This window comes from Ursus maritimus, unplaced genomic scaffold (assembly GCF_017311325.1).
Source record: "Ursus maritimus isolate PB19 unplaced genomic scaffold, ASM1731132v1 scaffold_4, whole genome shotgun sequence".
Taxonomy (NCBI): domain Eukaryota; kingdom Metazoa; phylum Chordata; class Mammalia; order Carnivora; family Ursidae; genus Ursus; species Ursus maritimus.
The window spans coordinates 83801242-83822401 of NW_024426552.1; the positions used below are offsets into that span (position 1 = coordinate 83801242).

Here is a 21160-nt window from a genome sequence, read left to right on the forward strand (position 1 = left end):
ACTGCCGCCGCCGCCGCCGCCGCCGCCGCCGCCGCCGCCGCCGCCGCCGCCACCGCCACCGCCGGGCCTGCTCTGCCCGGCACATGCGCAGTGGTGACGCCGAGCCGGCGCCTTCAGTCTCCTCCTCCGCCGCCTCCCGGTTCCGCAGTCACTTCCTGCAGCTGTTTCCCTGTGGGTCCGGCTGGACTGACTTTTGACAGTCAGCGTTCAGCTACGGCGGGGGCTTGGCGGGGGCCAGCCGGGAAAGTTGCGCCGAGAGAGGCGGAGTTGAGCCGGGCCGAGCCGGGCGCGCGGGGCAGACGGCGGCGGGCGCCCCGGGTGGACGCGGCGCCCAGACTCCCTGCGCGTCCGGAGGGTTCCGGTAAGTGCAGGCGATCGCGAGCCTCGGGGCATTTAGGACGAGCCCGGGAGCTAAGGCGACTAGCGGTTCCTTTCGGGTGCGGGCTTTCCACCTGCCCTCCACGTGACAGGCTTGCGCTGCTTTTATTTATCTGTTTGTTTTTGAGCTTTTCACGTGTACCATTTGGATCATCTAGGCGTGCTGCTGCCTTGGCCCTCGCGCTCCCCCCGCCCGGTGGGAGACGGGGGATTCCATCTTCCGTGATGGCATCCTTACGGGATTGAGGTGCGTGTGTGTGTGCGCTCGTGTGTTTGCAGGCACGTATTAGGAATGTAAGGTATATGTGAGCGATGCTGAAGTGTCTGTAGCTTAGATTCAAATGTGTAGACGATTCCCTTGGATTCGGAGCCGTCATAGCTGAGACTGGAAAACATTCGCCAATTCACCAAGGCCTCTTCTCCCCCAGATCCCTACCTTCTTTTGAGTCTTCCTTACATGATATACCTTGCCTCAGCTGATTATTTTTCTATTTCTCTCTCATTCCTTCCCGATGCGTTCTGATGACCTCTGATTAATGCTCACCGTTTTCCCCTCGTTTCCAGAATTCCCAATTACTGTACAGACTTCCCTAGTTTGCTGAGGTGCCAATAACCTGTTCCTTTACACTGTTCTCTTTCCTCTAGATTTCTCCAAATGAGAAAGTGATTGTCTTTAATACAGTATGTGAAGAGTAGGCCCCAGTCCAGTCATGAAAACTGTGCAATGATCATCCGTTTTCTTTAAACAGGGTACACCACGGAGCTTTGACTTTATTGTCTCCTCAAAACCCCTTCCAAACCAAGACATTAACCACCATAAATCCTTCATTTATGTCACTTCAAGCATCAAATTGAATGGTTTTTAAGATCTGAGGAATATTTTATTTACATCAGCCATCGAGTTAGTTTCTTTTAATCTAATGCAGTAGTTGAACGGATCCGAGTCGCCTATGCTTTGGGTCTCTCTCTATTCCACCATTCATGCTTTCAGTAAAGGCTTGGTTTTATTTCTTTTCGATTTATGCTAGTTTTTGTTTGCTAACATAGTAAGACCTGATGTAGTTGTCATGCACACAGCCTTTTTGGGAGTTACATGACCATTTCGATTGTTGAATATTACAAGAAATAAATTTGGAATATCTAGCTATTCTTTAAAAATTATAAAGATAAAATGTGATAATGGGTACATCTGTACTTGGCAAGAATTTTTTCTGTAATGCAGGGGATTTTATCACTTCTGGAAGGGGGCTTCTTGTACCTCTGGGCTTTGAGACTGGCCTTTATTTTGATGGAAACCTGTAGGCAACACTGGGGAGATGCGTGCTGGAATTTCCTCAAGTGGGAGTGAGCTTTCATAAAACAAGTCCAGACATGTCTAGGCAATCGGTAGTATTTGATTTTGTTTATATTGTCGATTTCCTTTATCCAGATGTTTCAACACCCTCCTCCATTTTCTCTTCTGAACTGGCAACTTGTCTGTGATGGTTTGGTATCAGTATGTCTGTGTACAGGTGGTATGTGTCGTCTTTTAATATTATCAATTGTTATAATTAGGTGGTTAACTTTTTGAATAAATGGTTTTTGTCTCCTTAGTTTTCCTTTTTAAAATGTCCATGCCTGTCTTTGCTTGATTTAATTGAGAGGAATAATATGATTACAGAGAATCTGACTTTTTAAAGCCCTAAATCTGTATTGCTTTTCTTCATGTTCCCAGAGATGTGGACAGCATACTTCTGTTTAAGAATAAAAAAATATTGTTCTGTTAAGTATTGTGATGAATGAGAAGTATTGTTGAATATTATGACTAATTTTTGTACTTTGCCTTTAACTACATTATTTTCCCATCACCCTGATACCTCTGCTGCCCCCAGACCCTGAATTTAGTATAAAAGTTGTTACTTGATTGCAGTTTCCATGTGTATACTTATTAAATGTGGTAAAACAGACTTTTAACTTTTTAAAATTTTGGTTAATTTTAGTAAATGTATTATCATCAGAAAGTATACACATTTCTCTTGTAGATGGAAAATTTCAGCAGTTTAAAATAGTCATATTTTATTGACCAAGGAAAGAGGTTTTTAATAGTATTGAGAGAGTGGAAGGAATAGTGTATTTTGGAATAGGGATTTTAATTTGGGTTAATTAGAATCATGGGAACTCAGAACGTGTACTGTGGTTCATTTTGAGATACTCAGGGCTAGAAAGCACCATCTGGGTGGGAGGCAGGAGAAATCATACATAAAATCGAAGAGGTATTGGAACATATTGGATCTTTTCTGAGCGAAACAGAATAATCAGTTACTTAATTAAAGGGAAAAGGAAGTTGCTGAAAGACTGGGGAACTAGAATTAAATGGGGGCTTCTGACAGTGTGATTCATTACTTCAGAGGACATTTACTTGATACATTGTTTTATGCAGGTAATTTCTGACTAGAGGGAGAGAAGATATTCTGATTTTATAGGGGACTCATGAATATGGTTTAAGGCCATATGAGGTGGGGTCCTAAGCGCAAGGGCCTACAGGAAGCAGGTAAGTAACACAATACAGACAGCAGGCTGAGCGGGAAGGAGGTGCCCTGGAGAAGACAGACCTGGCTACTGGGGACAGTGTCTCTCTGCATTAACTAGCCAATTTTTCCGTGTAGAACCGTGTGTCAAATATTGCCAGATCATCCTTTTATCAGGAGAAGCCATGAATCTCTTGATTTTAAAATGTTGATGACTAATTCAGTTTAAAAAGTGAAAGCAAAACACAACACGTATATTCCAAACAGAGCACATCTGAGGCTGCCTGTGTCCTACTGCAGCCTCTGCTGTGAGGAATCATTGGCTTACCTATTTAAATACTACTGGTTGATGGGAAGGAACTCTTTTATTTATTTTTTGTTACACAGTAACCGAGTTACTCCGAGACTTCCTTGATATTTTGCTAGCTCTGGAAGTGTTGTAAGGGTTCTGAGACATGGAAGTCTTTATTTTGCTCTTTTTGATTCATTTGGATGGAAAGACTAGTTTGGATGAAAAGGAGACATTTGCTGAGGTTCTTAGCCAGTGGTGTTTTTGTCTATGCATAATTATCATCGAGGGTATTTAAGTGTAAGTGTGCCTGAGGGAAGGGGTCTGGACTAGGTGACCTTTGATGTCCATTTCAGCCGTGTGACGTTTAGATTTAATTAGCCATGGATGCAATGCTATTAATGTTCATGGGCCAGAGGGACCGCAGTTGGAGCTGTGCCAAGCAAAATAAAGCGAAATCTATAAAGCTGTTCTCCGTGGAAGAGCATAGTGTCAGTGTGGATTAACAGACTGAGGAAGTCTGCTAGATGAGGCGAAAAGAAATCCCGAAGGTGGTTTGGAGAAGTAGAGGAAAGGGTCAGATGGTGTGGTCATTTACATGTTGTATTGCTGAGGTTGCAATTTTAAGTGAGCTTTTTTTTTTTTTTTTTTTTTTTTTTCTGTTGATTCAGATTTGAAGACCTGAGTTCTCATCGCCCATTGGATTATGCCCAAGACTTTCCTACCCAATGATCCTCTTGCAACACGCCGGGCTTCCTCTGCCTAAGCGGCCCTCATCCTCTCCTCCTATGTCAGTAGCCACCAGGTCTACAGGAACCTTGCAGCTTCCGCCACAGAAGCCTTTTGGGCAGGAGGCTTCCTTGCCTCTGGCAGGGGAAGAAGAGTTACCTAAGGGAGGGGAGCAAGACTCTGCCCTGGAGGAGCTATGTAAGCCTCTGTACTGCAAACTCTGCAATGTCACCTTGAACTCCGCGCAGCAAGCCCAGGCTCATTATCAGGTAAGGGGAGAAAAGAAAGCCATGGAATTTAGCGAGAGAACCTTTTAGGGCTTTGCCTATTTCAGAGTCTTCTCTCCAGATATGACCAATTGTGCCTGGAATAATCAAGATGGCTCAGTGAACAGCTAGACATTAGTTTGTTTGATTAAAAGCCTAATGTTCCTACATTAAAAGAATGCTTCACTTTTCACAGAAAGAGATCTCAACCTAACTGTGTGGCTTTTGATAGCTTACTAGTCATTGTAGGCTAATGTACATCATCTATGCTTGTGTACAAACCTGTGAGCCTAAGGTGAATAGTTTTTGAAGTGTGATGTACCAAACTCAGTTCAGTGTCAAATTGTTTAGGAGAATTAGCCTTACGAATATTCTCTTCCAGCTGATACAGTTTGCATTAGTTCAAGGTAATCCGTCAATGAATGTTATGCTTTTTCTCTTTGACCTCTGACTTTTCCTATATAACCTATCGCTGCTAAAGAAAACACAGGTATTTTTCTGTAGTTGGAATAAAATGAAATTGGAATATTGAACCTTACCCTTCATAGGAAACGTACTCTGAACTGATGATCATTTGTAAGATTTAAAGCTTTCACCTCCATGTAGAATATCTAGTGCAAAGGACAATTTTAAAGGGTGTTATTTTACCTAAGAACAAATAGAAAGCTAACCTTTGGCAAGAAACAGAGAGTACAGTGTTTCTTTTTATTCTAGATTGCTATCCGTATACAATTATGTAATTTCCTTTTTTGGAGAAAGGAGACCCGAGAAGCAATTGAGGCCAAACGCCACTGAATGAAAGGATGTCTTCTGGGTCAGCATTGATTTGACTCTTTATTCTCTGCATGAATAGCTGCAATCATTAGACATCTGGTAAAAAGATGACTTACACACATATTTCCTCTATAGTGACGCTCTGTCTCTAACGTAAAGTTATTTACTCTAGGTGGAAATCTTTTTTCTGTTTTGTTTGGATCCTAAAGACTGATGATTGTGTCACTTTGTGATCGTACCTCAGAAATACTTTGGGGGTGTATTGTTTTCCCTGGGATTGAGGGGAAGATATACTGTGTTGCTTCCCTGGAGTTCCCTTTGTTTGGGTTTGTTTTGCCCTCAGGTGCAGAGCAGTGAGTTAATTATATCTCAGATCCTGGCACCTGTCCTCAGTGGTGCATAAAGGCATCTTCTGGTTTCATTTTTACACTTCCTCCCCCTCCTTCAACCTCACTCTCATTCCCTCTGTGTACCACTCTCCAAACCATAGTGGTTTGGTACAGGGTCTTCCTTTGCCTATTTTGCCATTTGAGGGGAGTCGGTTAGGATGATGCTTCTGAAACTCAAGACCCAGGGCTGGCTTTCCTCTTCATTTATTCCTGTGAAACATTCCTGTGATAGCCTAAGACTCACTTTGAAAAATCAAGCTTGAGTTCTAAAGTTTTGATTTGTAGTTGTATAAAGCCCCTTGTAAGTCATTAGCTTGAGAGAAAACCCACTTTTGTGCCTTTTAAAGAAGAGTTGTTTACTTTTATGAGGTAAAATTCTTGGGCAATGTGTAATTTTAATATGTGTGTATGGCTTGTTCCTCTATCTCCTGCCTTTTTTTCCTTCTAATATCACTTTGTCTCTCTATAGACAGTGATGGATGCTTCTGGTTAGGCATAGAGAGGATTCAATTTGAGCAGGGTCATTGGATTATAAGGCTTAAATTAGATAAGAAACAATGTGCATTTATTTGGGTTTTTTTCTTTGATTCTGCATCTTTGTGTGTATGTGTGTGTGCTCTGAACTTGTTAGTTGACAAGATTAGTAATTATACTTAATTTCAGCTCTGTCCATGATATGGTAAATATAGGAATTAGAAAATATGAGACTAGGGAAGGGAAACTTAGGTAAATGTCTCAGTAATCAGAATTTTTAAGTGCAAAAGTTGAAGGAGAAGGACAGCCTGTCATAGTGGATAATTTAAGCAGCCAAAAATTAGGGTAAAGATAAAGAAGAAGCTAGTGGGTATTAAGAAAGTAGAACCTAATGGAAAATTAAAAGTTTGTTTTTTTTTTTTTCTAAGAGTTTGTTTCTAAGAGCTTAGAAGCAAAGATTTGAATGAAATCCATGTTATTCTTAAAGAGGGAGATTTTTTTTCCTTTACAGAGAAATAAGCCGAAGCAGTTAGTATGTGAAAGTATAGAGCAATTTCATTAGGATAGTATAGAAGAAAGTTAACTTTAGAAGTAAAATCTGGATTTCAACAAGAAAGATATGGTCAAGATGAGAGAGTGTGGATCAAAGAGTAGATCAGAATAATAAACAATCAGAGCATGAACATACCTTGGAGGTGGGTGAAACTACCATAGACAGGAAATAGAAATGTCAGCCTGAAAGATGCGTCAAAGGCATCATACACAGTACATAGATGGGCAGTGATTTAAGAAGGTTACTGAAGACAAGGGTGGGACCAGTGAGTAAGGCTTACCAAGAACCAGGAATTATGTAGATTGGCAATGGTTGTAAGTAGACCAACACAACGAAGTGGTAGATGAGATGATGGAAAGTTTTATTTCTGAAAACCTGCTTTATAATTTTTAATACAGAGTGAAGCCAAGACTACAAATTCACTATTTCAGTTATGTGTGAGATAAAAGGGGTCAGTGGTAGCCTGTTTATAAGCTAGAAACACGTTTGTGTAAAGTGATAAATCACTGTGATTACATTTCTCCAAATGGTTGGGTCAGTTGGTGCCATTGTTGAAATCGCAAAGTTTCAAATTGCCCACGGTATTGTAAACAGCCTTCAGTCTGGGGTGAGCCGTGTTATACTAGAGTCTAACTAGATCATATTCCAGAAATCCAGCACACACAATGGAAGCTGCTCGATAAATACTTCCCTTTAAGCTCACTCCCTTCTTTCTCTGACATTCCGCCATTCCTAAGTTGGGGCTGCCTTAGCAATGACCCATGTGTATCTGTGGTCACCACAGATTTAGTTTAATTCTCAGGACTTGGCACCCAGTCAGTCTGCTTTAGAATACCCTGCATTGTTGTTTTATTTTTAATGAGATTACCTATTTTTACAGTCTCAAAATTATGGCTTTAGTTATATCTTAAAACCTTTGGAAGAAAAAACATGTCTTCATTTTATTAAAATCTGTCTGCAGGCTTCAGGTTACTTAGGGCAAGCCTGGCACGGAGTAACACAACACTGTGTTTGCAGCATACATGCCCAGAGGAAGAACTACTTTGGATGGAAGGTCATTAACAAATAAAACGAGCAAAAAACAAAAGTGGATAAATTTTGCTAGGGCATCCACAGCGTAAAATAACGTCAACCAATTTATCTGCTAATTTGCGTGTCCATTTGAAAACTAACTGCTCATTTACTCAAAGTACATTTCTAAAGTTTGTCGTAAATGTAGATTCCTATTTGTAATATTTAGCAGCCAAATAACAATGTTCCATATTCATTAGATTAATTTGAAAGGGAGACAGGATGCAGGTTAAAAGAAAGGTAGTTCTAGAGTTATGAGTCTGATTGTAGTGATCTTAATTCACCATCCAGAGAATGCAATTGATCTTATCCCCAAATTTAGAATACTGATTTTAGCACTTATATTTTAACATTGGCCACTCAGGTTGGGATGGCATGATCAGCAAATCGGATCTCAGCTAATTTTATGTTTTCAAAATTCTCCCACGTGGTTGTTTTCCAAATGAACTTGCAGTGGACTGAGAATCGTCAAATGCTCTTCATCAGGGGACAGAAGTTCTCCATGACGCTGCTGGTAGCTGCGTCTCGCCAGCTGTCTGCCTCCCCATCCCAGTGCCCCTACCTCATTTCTTCTTCGTTCCAAAGAGTACATATCTCTTCTTCTGACAGGCTGATTCCTCACTTTAACTCTGGATTTCCTCACCTGTCATCACTTCTTTACCTCGATCAAATTAAAAACCTGCTCAAGTTTTTCTATGTAAATAAAAATAGCAACAGCAGCCTTCCCTTTGCTTTATTTAATCCCTCTGGTTGGCAACTTTTCTCCTCTCATTAGAGTTCTGACAGGTGTAATTGTCCTCTCCTGGTCTTCATTTCCTATCCATTCTCTAGCCCGCCACTGCATTCTGGTTTCATTCCAATATTCTACTGAGAGGGTCCTCTCCATGCTCACCTGTGACCTTACAGGCCAAATCTAGCTCTTTCTCACTTGACCTTTTGTAGCATTTGCCACGGGTGGCAGCTTCCTCAAAACATTTAAAGACATTTTAACTCAAAACAATGCCTATGGAACAAAGGGCGTATAATGGAAAGCAGCAATCACCTGTGCTCCCTTCCTCTTCCATCCCCACCTTTTCTTCTCCATTTTTCCTTCCACCTCTCATCTTGCCTTGGCTGTTTTACTTTGACACTGTTAAGGTTAATCGCATTTTTGTTTACTCAAGAATCAAATTAAATTTTCCATGCTCTATTTGTAGGTTGATTCTCGTTGGACATTGACGTTCAGCATTTGCATTGCTGTCAGCAGGGAAATATTGTTCACTGCAGAGCTGTTTTCTTTCCTGTGTTTCCAATGTCACAGTCCCATGCTACTCAAGAGAGATGTTCAAATGGATGACCCTTTCTCGAATGCCACCAATAGCTTAAAATCATGCCCTTTTTAAAAGGTTTGTTTTGTATGTGGATTATAACGAGAAATAACCTTTTGTTTTTCCTTGAGTTTCTGTCACTTTAAAAAACAGGGAGAAGAATCTTACGCATTTATAGAAAACAACTACTAGCTTCTTAATCTTTTTTTTTATTGCTTACAGTCCATTTTATTCATCTTCATTAAATGCACTGATTTCTTGTTCTAGTTTGGACTAGTTTCATAACTGGATCATGACTTCACTGCGTAGCTTATTGTACATCCTGGAGTTTTTAATTGCTTTTCTTCTTTTCCCTTCTTTTTCTTCTATAATAGATCTTTAGCATCACCACATTTCCCCTCCAAACTCGCACACTTTCTATTGTATGGAATCCCTGCTTTATCCTAGATCCCCCATCACCCTGTTCCATTTGCCACTGGTTGCCCCCGGGGTTTGCTGCACAGCTGTTGAATTTGGATTTCTCTTCATTGCCCTTTGGCTTCGGCTACAATTTTCTAAATATGCAGGCTTTCTTTCTATTTTTCAGTCTCGTTTTGTTGGAGTACATCTTCACGTTACTTGAAGGAAGAAAGAATAAATATAAATGTATGTTACAACACATCTCCGTCTTTAAAATAAAGTGAGAGAGTAATAAGAAATTTTTTTGAGCCTTTGTATGTCTAAAAATGTGTGTATTTTGTCTTCATATGTGACTGTTCATTTTCCAGTTGAAAATTACTTTTCCTAAGAATGTTAAAGGGTGTACTTAATTGTGTGTGCATGTGTGTGTGTGTTTTGTTTGTTTGTAATCTAGTATTGATGGAGAGAAATCTTACTCTGATTCTTATTCTTTTGTGGGTGACCTGCTTTAATTTTGGGCTTTTTCCCCCCTGGAAGCTCTTAGGCTCTCCTTTTGATCCTTGATATCTGAAATTTTACAGTGATGGATGTGTTTAGTTGTGCGTCTTTTTTTTCATTTGTCTTGGTCAGCACTAGTTGTTCCTTTCAGTTTGCATATTCCTGTTTCTCTTGAGCTCTGGGGAATTTTCTTTGATACTGTTTCCTTGATAATATTCTTCTCTGTCTTTCCTCTCTTTTCCTGGTAATTCTATTAGCGCTAGCCTGGGCTAGCTGGATTGATTCTTTATATTGCTTATCTCTTCTCTCTTTTATCATTCCTTTATTCCTGAGAGGTGTTCTTGAATTCTAACCCTATACTGAATTTTTTAAAAAAAATTTTGATATTTATGTCCTTAATTTTTAAGGGTCTTTTGATTTCTTATTGTTCCTTTGCTAGCATCTGTTTGACAGGCTATTAGTTAAGAAGATGAAATCATGGACTTTGGGGACAGACTAGTCTTCTAATTGTAGTCTTGCTACTTACTAGATGTGTGTCATTGGAAGATATATTTCCTCCCTTCTCTGTGTCTCTCTCATGAAGAAGAATTTGATGATGATACTAATGATACCTGCACATTAGTGTGTATAAGACATTTAGAACAGTTGCTGGTATCTGAGCTGGTCTTTAATACTGTTGGATTTTCCTAGGGTGCAGTGGAGCATGGTGGCATGGCTCTGGAATGAGGCTGTCCCCAGCTCTGCTGTTTACTTGTGGCTTTGCGCAAGTTTTATTTTATTTTATTAACTTTTCAGTTTGAATAACATTTAACTTACAAACCAGTTCCAAAAGCAGTACAAACAATTCCTGCATGTACCTCATCCAGATTCCGCAAATGTTAATATTTACATAACTATCCTACAATTCTCAAAATCAGGAAATTAACCCTGATAACAATAATATTATCTAATCTACAGACTACATTTCACCAATTATCTAATGTCCTTTTTTCTGGTTCCAGGATCTGATCTTGGATGAAATTTTGCTTGTGGTTGTTTTGTCCAAATTAATGGACAGGTTTAGCTTTTCTTTGCTTTTTACAGTCTTGCAATTTTTGAAGAGTTGTTCTGTAGACTATCCCAATTTGGGTTTGATTGATGTTTTCTCATGATTGAATTGAGGTTATGTGGGTTTTTTTTGGCAAGAATACCGCATGGGGCACCTGGGTGGTGCAGTCGTTAAGCGTCTGCCTTCGGCTCAGGGCGTGATCCCGGTGTTCTGGGATCGAGCCCCACATCAGGCTCCTCCGCTGGAAGCCTGCCTCTTCCTCTCCCACTCTCCCTGCTTGTGTTCCCTCTCTCGCTGGCTGTCTCTCTCTGTCAAATAAATAAATAAAATCTTTAAAAAAAAAAGAAGAATACCGCAGAAGTGATGTTGTGTCTTTCCCACCGCATCATATTAGGAAGGATGTGAATATTTTGCATCACTGATACTATTACTTTGGTCACGGGCTAAGATGGTGTCTGCTAGGGTTCTTCTTTGTAAAATTACTGTTTTTCTTCTTGTGTTTAATAAGTATCATGTGGGGAGATACTTTGAGACTATGTGAATATTTTATTTCTTATGGTGTTTTCATTCAGTAATTTTAGCATTCATTGATGATTCTTCCCTACCGTGATTACTACTGTGGTGTTTGCCAAATGGTGATTTTTCTGTTTTAATTATTCTTTCTACATTTATTGGTTGGAATTTTACTTTAAGGAAGAACTTTCTGCTTTCATTCACTCATTCATTCAATCTCCATGGATTATGGATTCTTATTTTTATTCTGGGATATAATCTATTACTATCATTATTTATCCTGATGTTTGTTTTTTCCAGATTTGACCAGTGTGAGTCCCTTCAGGTTGGTGCTTGTGTCCTTTTGACATGTCCCTGTAATTTTTGTCATACTTCCTTATTTCCTGAATACAAAAGATTTCCAGAATTTTCTTGTATTTTCCCCATGCCAGCCATTTCTTCAAGGAGTCAGGTTTCTTTTTATTGGAGAATGGTATTTAGAAACCAAAATCTGAGTGCAGGGTGTGCATTTTGCTACTGGGATGTTATTGTTTCTAGATCTTCTCAGTGATAGAGCTAGTAATATTTATCTTTGTATGCACACATTTATATTTATCTACATTCATGTATGTTGAAAACAGAGTTCAGACTGATACTTCCAATTTCAATCAACGCAATTTCAATGGAAGGATGAACCTTCCATTTTTTCTTTATGTTTCACTCCTTTCTTTGATAGGGAAAAATCTAGGCTTTCAGTTAACCACAAACCACACACATACACACTTTCTCTTCCTCTCTCAGTATGTATAGTTTGGAGTTGAGAAGCTCTCTCCCCATGAAAAACAAACCTAACCAGGGGATAGCATTTGTGTTTTGTTCTTTTTGTCTGTAGCATAATATATAGTCAAAATACTGTTTTACAAAGTTACTTAGGTTACAAAGTTGCTTCCTGCTAAGGTTCTTGTTTTGTAAAGTTACTATTTTTCTTTTTGTGTTTAATAAGTATCGTGGGGGAGATACTTCAAGACCATGTGAATAGTTCTTTTCCTTCTCTCCCCATTCCCTATGGTTCTGTTATTCATTTTTCTATACAGTTAGGTTTGTTTGTTTCTATTTGTATTTCATTTCGGGTCCTTCCCAATCCTTGTTGACTTTGATTGTTTTTCTAAGTTTGTGAAATGTTGATATAGTTATAAAAGTCAGAACTATACAAAAAAGTATATGTAGAGAAGTGTCACACCCTACCATCACTTGTAGTCCATTCTCATTCTCCTATTAGTCATACATTTTTTTTGTTTTTTTCTTTTTTTTTTTAAGATTGAAATGAATGGATTTTATTTTTATTTTTTTATTTTTTATTTTTTAAGATTTTATTTATTTATTTGACAGAGAGAGACAGCTAGCGAGAGAGGGAACACAAGCAGGGGGAGTGGGAGAGGAAGAAGCAGGCTCCAGCAGAGCAGGGAGCCCAATGTGGGGCTTGATTCCAGGACCCTGGGATCATACCCTGAGCCGAAGGCAGATGCTTAACGACTGAGCCACCCAGGTGCTCCTATTTTTATTTTCTGAGAGAGAGAGAGGGCGAGAGAGAGCGAGTGTTTCAGCAGGAGTGGGCAGGAGCAGAGGGAGAGAGAATCCTAAGCAGGCTCCATGCTCAGTGCAGAGCTTGATGAGGGGTTCGATCTCATGACCCCTGAGATCATGACCTGAGCTGAAATCAAGTGTCAGACACTTAACCTACGGAGCCACCCAGGCATCCCTTTATACATTTTTAATGATTTTACTACCCTGTTCAGTTATTTAATGTGTTACTATCTGGGTTTGTCAGTTTTTAATGGTATCCCAGCTAAATTGCCTATTGCATAATCAATGAACTTATTCTACCTTCTTCTTCCTTTTTCTGTCTCTTTTTTGTTGCATTATTTCCATTGTGTCATAATGAGTAATATTTGAACATTAATCTTTCATCCTCATCTCCACCTTTAATTTAGTCTTTGATCTACAATTATATCTATGAAAATACTCACCATCAGCCTTTTTGCTGAAGTTTTCCCAGTCATTTCTTAGTTGAATGAAGCCCCCAAAGATTCCTCAAGCAGGACTTATGAGTACTGAATTCCTAGGGTTGTGTACTTTTAAAATGCTTTTCTATAGTCTTGACCCTTGATACAGGGATAGTTGGCTGTACATAAAATTCTTACTTCACACTTCCATTAAGTTAAAAAAAAATACTTCTCAACTAATGCCTTGTTTTACATTTTATGGATGCCATTCTAATTCTTATGCATTTGTAAGTTATTTGATCTTTTTGCCTGGAGAGCTTGAAGTGTCATACCTTTTAAAGATATACTTCAGATCTCATTGTTCTAGATTAATTTTCCCAGATACCCGGTATGTCTTTTCAATATGCAGATTCAGGTCTTCAGTTACTTTTGGACAATTTTCTTGGGTTATAGTTTCAAATATTAGTTCTGTTTGCTTGATTTGTGTTTTGTCTTCAGGCACTCTGGTTTAACATAAAGTATTTCTTCTTTACCTGTCTCCCATTTCCATTGCTTCCTCTCTGGCCCTTTAAATTTAGTTCTTCATATTTTATTTTTGTGATTGCATTTCTTTCTTTCTTCAGTACCTCTTACTGCATTTTCATTTGTGTCTGTTTTCCTTTGGCATGTATTTACTTCTCATTTTTGATATAATTCTCTTTTTTCTTTCCTGAGTTTAATTACCTTTTTTTTTTTTTAAATTTCTTACCACTTTGGCCATTTTTCTTTGTACATTTTGGATTCCTGTTTGAAGGTGATTTTTCATATCCCCAATTCTTGTTCGAATATATTTAATTCAGTTTGGAGTTTTGTCTTAATGGTTTTCTTCTGTTTCATGTGTTTTTTGGGGGTGGTTTTCACTTGCTGAGATATGTTGATTTTTTTTTTGGTAGTAACTTTGTATTGACTCGATTAGTTTTCATCTGTTCATTATGTGGATTTTGGGTGGTTTATGAGAGTCTTAATTCAATGGCAATCTCTTTTATAACCGTAGCAAAGTTCACTTCTTCAATAATTTTTTTTGTTTTTTTTTGTTTTTTTTTTTGGTGGTGGTGCTGGTGGTCAGGAAAGGGTTTGTATGTCCTCCAGATTTTTTTTGCTCTTTTCTGTCTTGTAGGATGCTAGCTTTTCCTGTTTTGCTTTTTAACCCCCTTCACCTTCCAGTTGCCAAAAGTGAGCTCCCTTTTTTTTGGCTCTTTCTCCTCCAGAAGCCACTTTGCCACTTCAGGTCACGTGTACATTTAAGTCCCTGCGCAGCAGTCAGTGCTCTGCCACCAGATCATGGTTTAGTATCTACAGACTTAGGCGGGTTTATTCTTCTTGGTGGTGGCTTGAAAGCAATTGTAGGCCTGCTGCTAGCTCCCTCTTCTGACTTTTCTGCAGTTTTTGTCAGACTGCTCTTGCTTACTGTGAATGCTTGTGGCAGGAGCATGAGTGATTGCTCACTGGGATTTGATGTTTTTTCCCTTTTTTACTTACAGTTACTTTGAAGTCTGGGCATTCTGTGGCTTCTGGTTCTGTGGACGGCATGGCTTCTGTGTATTTTATTTGTTTTCCTGATTGTTCTGTATTGTTTGTAGAGGGCAGATGGGGACACACAAACCCAGGTACCTGCTGCCAAGCTTGCTAGAAACTCTTGGGCAAGTTTTTAACTCTCAGAGTTTAGTTTCCTTACATGTAAAATTCAGATAATAATTATACCTACTTGATAGAGATTTCATGAAGATTGCAGGAGTTAATATTTACGAAGTATTTAGAATATTGTCTGTGATGTAAGTGCTCAAAAATTGTTAGTTGCCATTATTATCGTAATGTTATAGATGTAACGTCAGCTTGAAAACTGTGCTGCTTTGGAAGTAAAATACTTGATACTATCTAAAGTTACCCTTCCTGCAGTACTGTGTACCTGTCTTCTGCCTTTTCAGGGTCAGGCTCTAGTGCCTGCACCAACTGTTCTTTGGTTCTTACTGACTTCCTTCTGTTGCCATGCAAACGAGCCTATGGAAAACCCCTCTTTAAGACCAGACTTCCATCGACCCATTTCCCCCTTCTAACTCTCAACCCTATCTCCCTGTCACAGAACTCTTCTGAATAGTTGACTATACCGGTTCTTTCTACTTTCACATCTCCCATTGTCTCCCCAAGCTACTCCATGTGACCTTTTAACCCCTAACACTGCTGAAATGGTTCTAACAAAGTTACTCTTGATCTTTCATTTTAAACCCAAGCATTACTTCTCTGTCCCAATGTTACGTACCCATCAGTAGCATTCGACCTGATGAACACTCCTTTTTTTTTTTTGTTAGTGTTGTTTTCAATTATTATGAAATACTTCAGACATAAAAATGTGTGAAAATAATATAATGAACATGTATATTGCCATTTAGCTGAAAGAGTGAAAACTATCCATTCACCTGAAGCCCCCAGGCATCCCTTCCCAATTGTATCCTCTCCTGTGCTCCCAGATGTAGCTACTATACTGAATTGATATTTATTGTTCCATTACTTCTTTTGTACTTCTGCTACTATGTGTTTGCTTATGTAATATGTGGTGGTTTTCATGTTTTTAACTCCCATATTAAAAAAATTATTCTCACATATCTTCTTTTGCAACTTGTTCTTTTCATTCAGCATTTTGTTAGGAGAGTCATTCATGTTGCCATGCATGGCCCTGGAATGTTTATTTTCACTACTGTTGTTGTATGAATAGACTATAATTTCTGCATTACCCTATAGATGGGCACTTCAGTTATTTTTTATTTTTTTAAAGATTTATTCGTTTATTTTAGAGACAGAGAGAGTTTGAGGAGGGGGAGGGGCAGAGGGAGAGGGAGAAAGAGAGAGAAGCAGACTCTCTACTGAGTGTGGAGCCTGATGCAGGGCTCATTCCATGACCCTGAGATCATGACCTGAGGCCGAAATCAAGAGTTGGACTCTTAACCGGCTGAGCTACCCAGGTGTCCCGACACTTCAATTATTTTTATTTTTCAGTGTAACTAATAGTCCTCCTAGGAACATTCTTATAGATATCTCCTTGTATGTGAGTTTCTGTTTGGTGATACCTAGAAGTATAGTTCCTGGGTCATAATGTATCTAACTAGATTCTTCTTTTGAAACACCTTATTCTAGGCTTCCATAATACCCCACACTTGTCCGGTTTTCATTTTATTTGGTAGGCCAGACATTCTTAATCTCATTTTCTGGGTCCTCATTCTCTATATTATATTGTACTAGGGCTTTGTCCTTAGCTGTCTTCTGTCTCCAGCTTTGATCTACTCTGATTTATTCCCCGTGCTAATCCCAGGCTGATTTTTATCAAATGCAATACAGTCATAGAACTACTTTGCTCAAAGTCCTTCAGAGGCTCCCTTCTGCCTCCAAAGTCAAAGATCTGTTTCACCATTAAGCCCCCTCAGTATCTCGACTCCTGCTCGTCTCCAAAGGATCCAGAAGACCATCTGTCCTTGTGGCTTCTCAACATAGCAGGCTGGGCTTTTGATCATAGTATTTTCTCTGTTCACAGTTTTCATTCTCCTCACGCCTTGCCTGCCTGGTAAACTTTTGCTCATTTTAAAAGATGACTTGATTTTCTCCTTTTCAGGGAAGCCTTCTCTGACACGTTTAGGCAGAAGTAAGAGATTCCTTCTCTCTGTTCTCCTAGCAGTGTATTCATTATCTCCATTACAATACTTGGTTCATTTACCCAACAAATTTTACTGATTGCCCGCTATATGCTAGAAACTGTTCTAGACATTGGGAATAGAAGAGTAAACAAGACAGGTCCTTATTTTCAAGGAGTCTACTTTCCAGAGAGTATAGAAGAGAAACAAACAAGTAAACAAACAATACCATTTTAGATTGTTCTAAGTGGCAGGAGGATAAACCAGACTGGTAATGTGATGGAGAGTGTGTTGTGCAGAGTAGGGGAGGATGGTGGGACACTCCAGATTCAGAGAGATGCCATTTGGGTTAAGATCTGAAAGGTAAGAAGGAGCTAACCAAGCAGAGATCTGAGAGAAGAACCTTCCAGGCAAAAGGAACAGCAAGTACAAAGGACCTGGAGCTAGAATGAGTTTTATTTCTCATAGTTCTGGAGGCCGAAAGTCTGAGATCAGAATAATAGCATGGTTGGGTTCCGGTGAGGTCCTCTTCCACACTGTAGACAGCCAACCTCTCCTTGGATCCTCACATGGCAGAATGAGGGAGAGAGAGCTCTTGGACTTCTTTTTATAAGGGCATTGATTATCCTCATGACCTAATCACCTCCCAAAGGCCCCACCTCCAGATTACATCACACTGGGATTAGATGTCCACATATGGATTTTGGTGGGACGCTATCATTCAGTCCATAACAGAGGTGGAGATAGATAATTTGGGAGCTACTAACTTGTCAATTATATTTTAAAGCTATGAGACAGGGGAAAATAATGTGATGAAGAAGAGGGCCAAGGGTGGAGCTTTGGATGTTGGAGCGTTGAGAGAATGAGAAGTGGTGGGGTTACAGGGCATCGTAGTAGACAACAGAAGGGAGTATCCACGGTGTTGTGCTGCCTAGAGTTAGAGCAGAGGGAAGCCACAGATGTGACCCCTGGATTTTACTCCCTGGAGGTCACCGTGACCATGGCAGAGCACCTGTAGGGCATTCCAGTGGTCAGAAGGTAGAACTCATCTCCTTACTTTAATTGACTGCTCACACATCTGTCTTCTCTTGAGTGTGTGCTGGTCCTTTTTATTTCTAGGTCTTAGCATATACTAGATGGTGAATGAATGTTTGCCTATAGGTTTGAAGTTCACAGTGCAGTCTGAAGAATAACACATTGTTTCATCTCATTTAGAATGCTTTCAGACCACTGGCCCTTCCTATCAGTTTCTATCAGTTCAAGGAATATAACAATGTGAATAACTACTTAAACAAAACATGCTGAGAGAGGCGAATACATTTTAAGAGAGATTCCCAGTGCCTCCTGAAGCCATCCTGAAGTAGTCAAAAGGTCTTGCGTTGGATTCAGAGGGCCTGCCTGAGGCCCTGGCTCCGCAACCTGGCCCAGCTGAAGGAAGGTGCCAGGGCACGTCCTCCACACTCCATGGATTGCAGCTGCTCAGCTGTCATGTGTGGATAATATTAACAAATTCCTCTTACAGGAGTTTTTGTGAGCAGCAAATAAGCTAATGCACACGAGGGTCCTTTGCAAGTAAAAAGATACTCTGTAAGTGCTATTTTTGTAAAAATAATTGGATTATCCATTTCATTACTGACTTATAAAATAGATTAGATCACAGTGTAATAAAATTCGTATTTAGGCAGTGGCATATGAATGGCAAGTTGGGGGAGGAAGTAGATCACTGGAAAATGTGATACTTTTCCAGAAATATATAGGAAATTAATTTCTTTTGGCTTTGTTCCCTTCTCTTTCCCAGATAACTCATTCTGTTAGAACCGAGGCATCGACTCTTATTTTAAGATCTGGTGGGCTCTTTGCCCCAGTGTTGCATATATCTGAAAGAATAAAATGTAATTAATATTGCTTGGGTTTTTTCCCCATTTTTCTGTTTTTTTTTAATGAATACATTAATTTAAGTTAACACATTTTTTCATGGTGATTACTCATTTCATTTTACTTCTAGGGTAAAAATCATGGTAAGAAACTCCGAAATTACTATGCAGCCAACAGTTGCCCTCCTCCTGCCAGAATGAGCAATGTGGTAGAACCCGCGGCTACTCCAGCCGTTCCTGTCCCTCCGCAGGTGAGACACACGTATCAGGGTGGGAGTTGTCCTCTGCACACATGCTCATGGACGAAGTTTGTCATCCAGGAGCCCATCAAGGTACAGTTGGGCAAATACTCCTGGAAGGTTCTACCTGGCACTTTTAACTCCTCGAACTGTAGTGCCGGGTTTAAAGCATGCCAACATCCACGACCTGGAGATTTCCATTGGCTTTGGTTGTAATGCATGAAATGAAGAAAGAAATATTGTTACATGTGTCTTTCTCTTTGCATTTCTCAGAATTCTGGGTTAAATGACCCTAAATGTCTAGGCCATGCCCTGAATGAAAAGAGAGGTTTTTCAACATTTATTTCTTTATTGTAGTTAATCCCATTTACTTTATATTTTGCCTTCCAGCAAGGTCAGTCTTTGGAGAGTGCCCCTTTCTTACCTCTATGGAGAGAGCCTGTATAAACTTTTTCTGGACTTCGGTATACTGACACACACTTGAGATCCAAGTTCCTTTCACTGTTTGGTAGATAAAGCAGGTGTTTTAGGCAAGATAATGCTGTACTTTAATAGCCTCTGAAATATGAATTGTATTCCTTAATCTGTCTTTGTCCATAGAATAATACATGGTCATAAATAGTAATAACTCTCATTGAGTACTTACTATGCCGAGCACTCTGCTAAGCACTTTTCTACGTTACTTCGTTCAGGGCTGGGACTAAGGTGAGGTGAGGGATTCACTTGACTGAGGCACAAAATTTAAGAGGGAACCAAACCACAGTAATGAAGATAAATATTTTAATATAATATTTTAAAAATCCAAATTAATGTGAAATCAGTGGTAAACAAAATGTCAAAAGCTTAAAGCTGGGGTAAGTATTACTGATTTTCCTTTTGCCTCAGGCTGCGGTATGGCTTGGCATGGCACTATGACGGATCCTTTCTTTATTTAAAATTTTGACATTTTGCTTACGATGATTTCTTGAATTAGGTTTGATTTGTATAAACGTTCCATTAGCATATTATTTGTCTTGATTGCTGAGTTTTTTGAGGCACCCTTAAATTTTGTGCCCATGGCAAATGCTTGCCTTGCCTCATTCTAGTCCTGGGCCCTAAACGTCATTTCATGCTTCCAAGAACTCAGAGGTATTGGCCTTATTCCTCGGAGTGTAATTTATGGACCAGCAGCATTTGTCTCACCTGGAAGTTTGTTAGCAGCTCGGAGAAGCTAAGTAACTTGTCCATGGTGTTATGCATTTTGTGAAGTGGTGGAACAGGATTTCTTTGACCTTGGACCTCTACTCCTAGCCACCATGGTGTAAGTGTACTCTGAACGTCGGTTTTCCAGTCTTTAAAACATGGATGGCAATACCCCCGTTCCTCTAGCCTCATGAATTTGTGGGGTAAATGAGAGGGGATAAAAACAGAATTAGAGAACAGGAACATTCCCAGATAGTTCTTCAGGCTGAGCAGTTTTCAGGGCCCTGATTCCTGCTCTGGACAGGACAGCGGCTCCCAGCTTGGGGCTGTTTTCAGCTGGCCCCCCTCCCTGAGCAAACACCTGGAGCTGTCTTTCGTAACATAGCCCTTTGTGATTTTTGGAGACTGTCCCCCAGAAAATCTTCCCATCCAGGTGAATCAGTGCTGTTTCCTTCAGCTGGTCCTGATAGATATGCTTCCAGACTCTTTATTATGTATTTTATTCTCCTCTAGCCAAAATCTAGTTTGTCTTTTTTTGTTAACCCAACAATATTTATTGAGTATATACTATCTTCCAGGCACTGTGTTAGGTTTCCCTGAACTCGTTTCTCAGCCTGAATACCGTTGGCTGAATCTGCTGGTTATTTTTCCCTAGTTATGTTATATGCATAGCTAATTTGTAGACTTTTGGGGGGACAGAGGCTCATTTTTAACTGTATGTCCGCATAACCCTTCTGCTTTAGGTAACAAGCCCTATAAACAGTAGGCATTCATTAAATGTTCATTATGGATTCTGGAAGGACTTTACCTTTCTAATAATGTGATTTTAGGCTTTCCCTCTACTGCCCTGTATCTTCTGTGCTTCCTTTAAAAACTTTCTCCATGGAGATAGCAACAAGCCATTAACCGGTTTGGTACAAAGGTGATTGTAATACAAAACCATGATTGTCTCCCGGCCTTTTTTTCTTTTTCTCTTTGTTGTTGTTGTTGTTCTGGAATGAATTACATCCTCTCCTTATAAAGCTGAGT

The 21160-nt window shown here is 39.7% G+C and overlaps 1 protein-coding gene across 2 annotated transcripts in view; it reads left to right on the top strand.

Annotated features, from left to right (window-relative positions):
* The first annotated feature begins 210 nt into the window (after positions 1–210).
* ZMAT3 (zinc finger matrin-type 3) overlaps positions 211–21160 on the top strand; it is a 32109-nt gene continuing 11159 nt past the window's right edge. Inside the window, exons 1-3 of one of the 2 annotated variants that reach the window (XM_040621583.1) lie at positions 211–361; positions 3846–4172; positions 18842–18961. In XM_040621583.1, the coding sequence (XP_040477517.1) occupies positions 3903–4172; positions 18842–18961 (390 nt within the window). In that variant the 5' untranslated portion in view covers positions 211–361; positions 3846–3902. Of the gene's footprint in view, positions 362–2611; positions 4173–18841; positions 18962–21160 lie in introns of those variants that run through there. The other variant, XM_008705314.2, reaches the window with a different exon arrangement.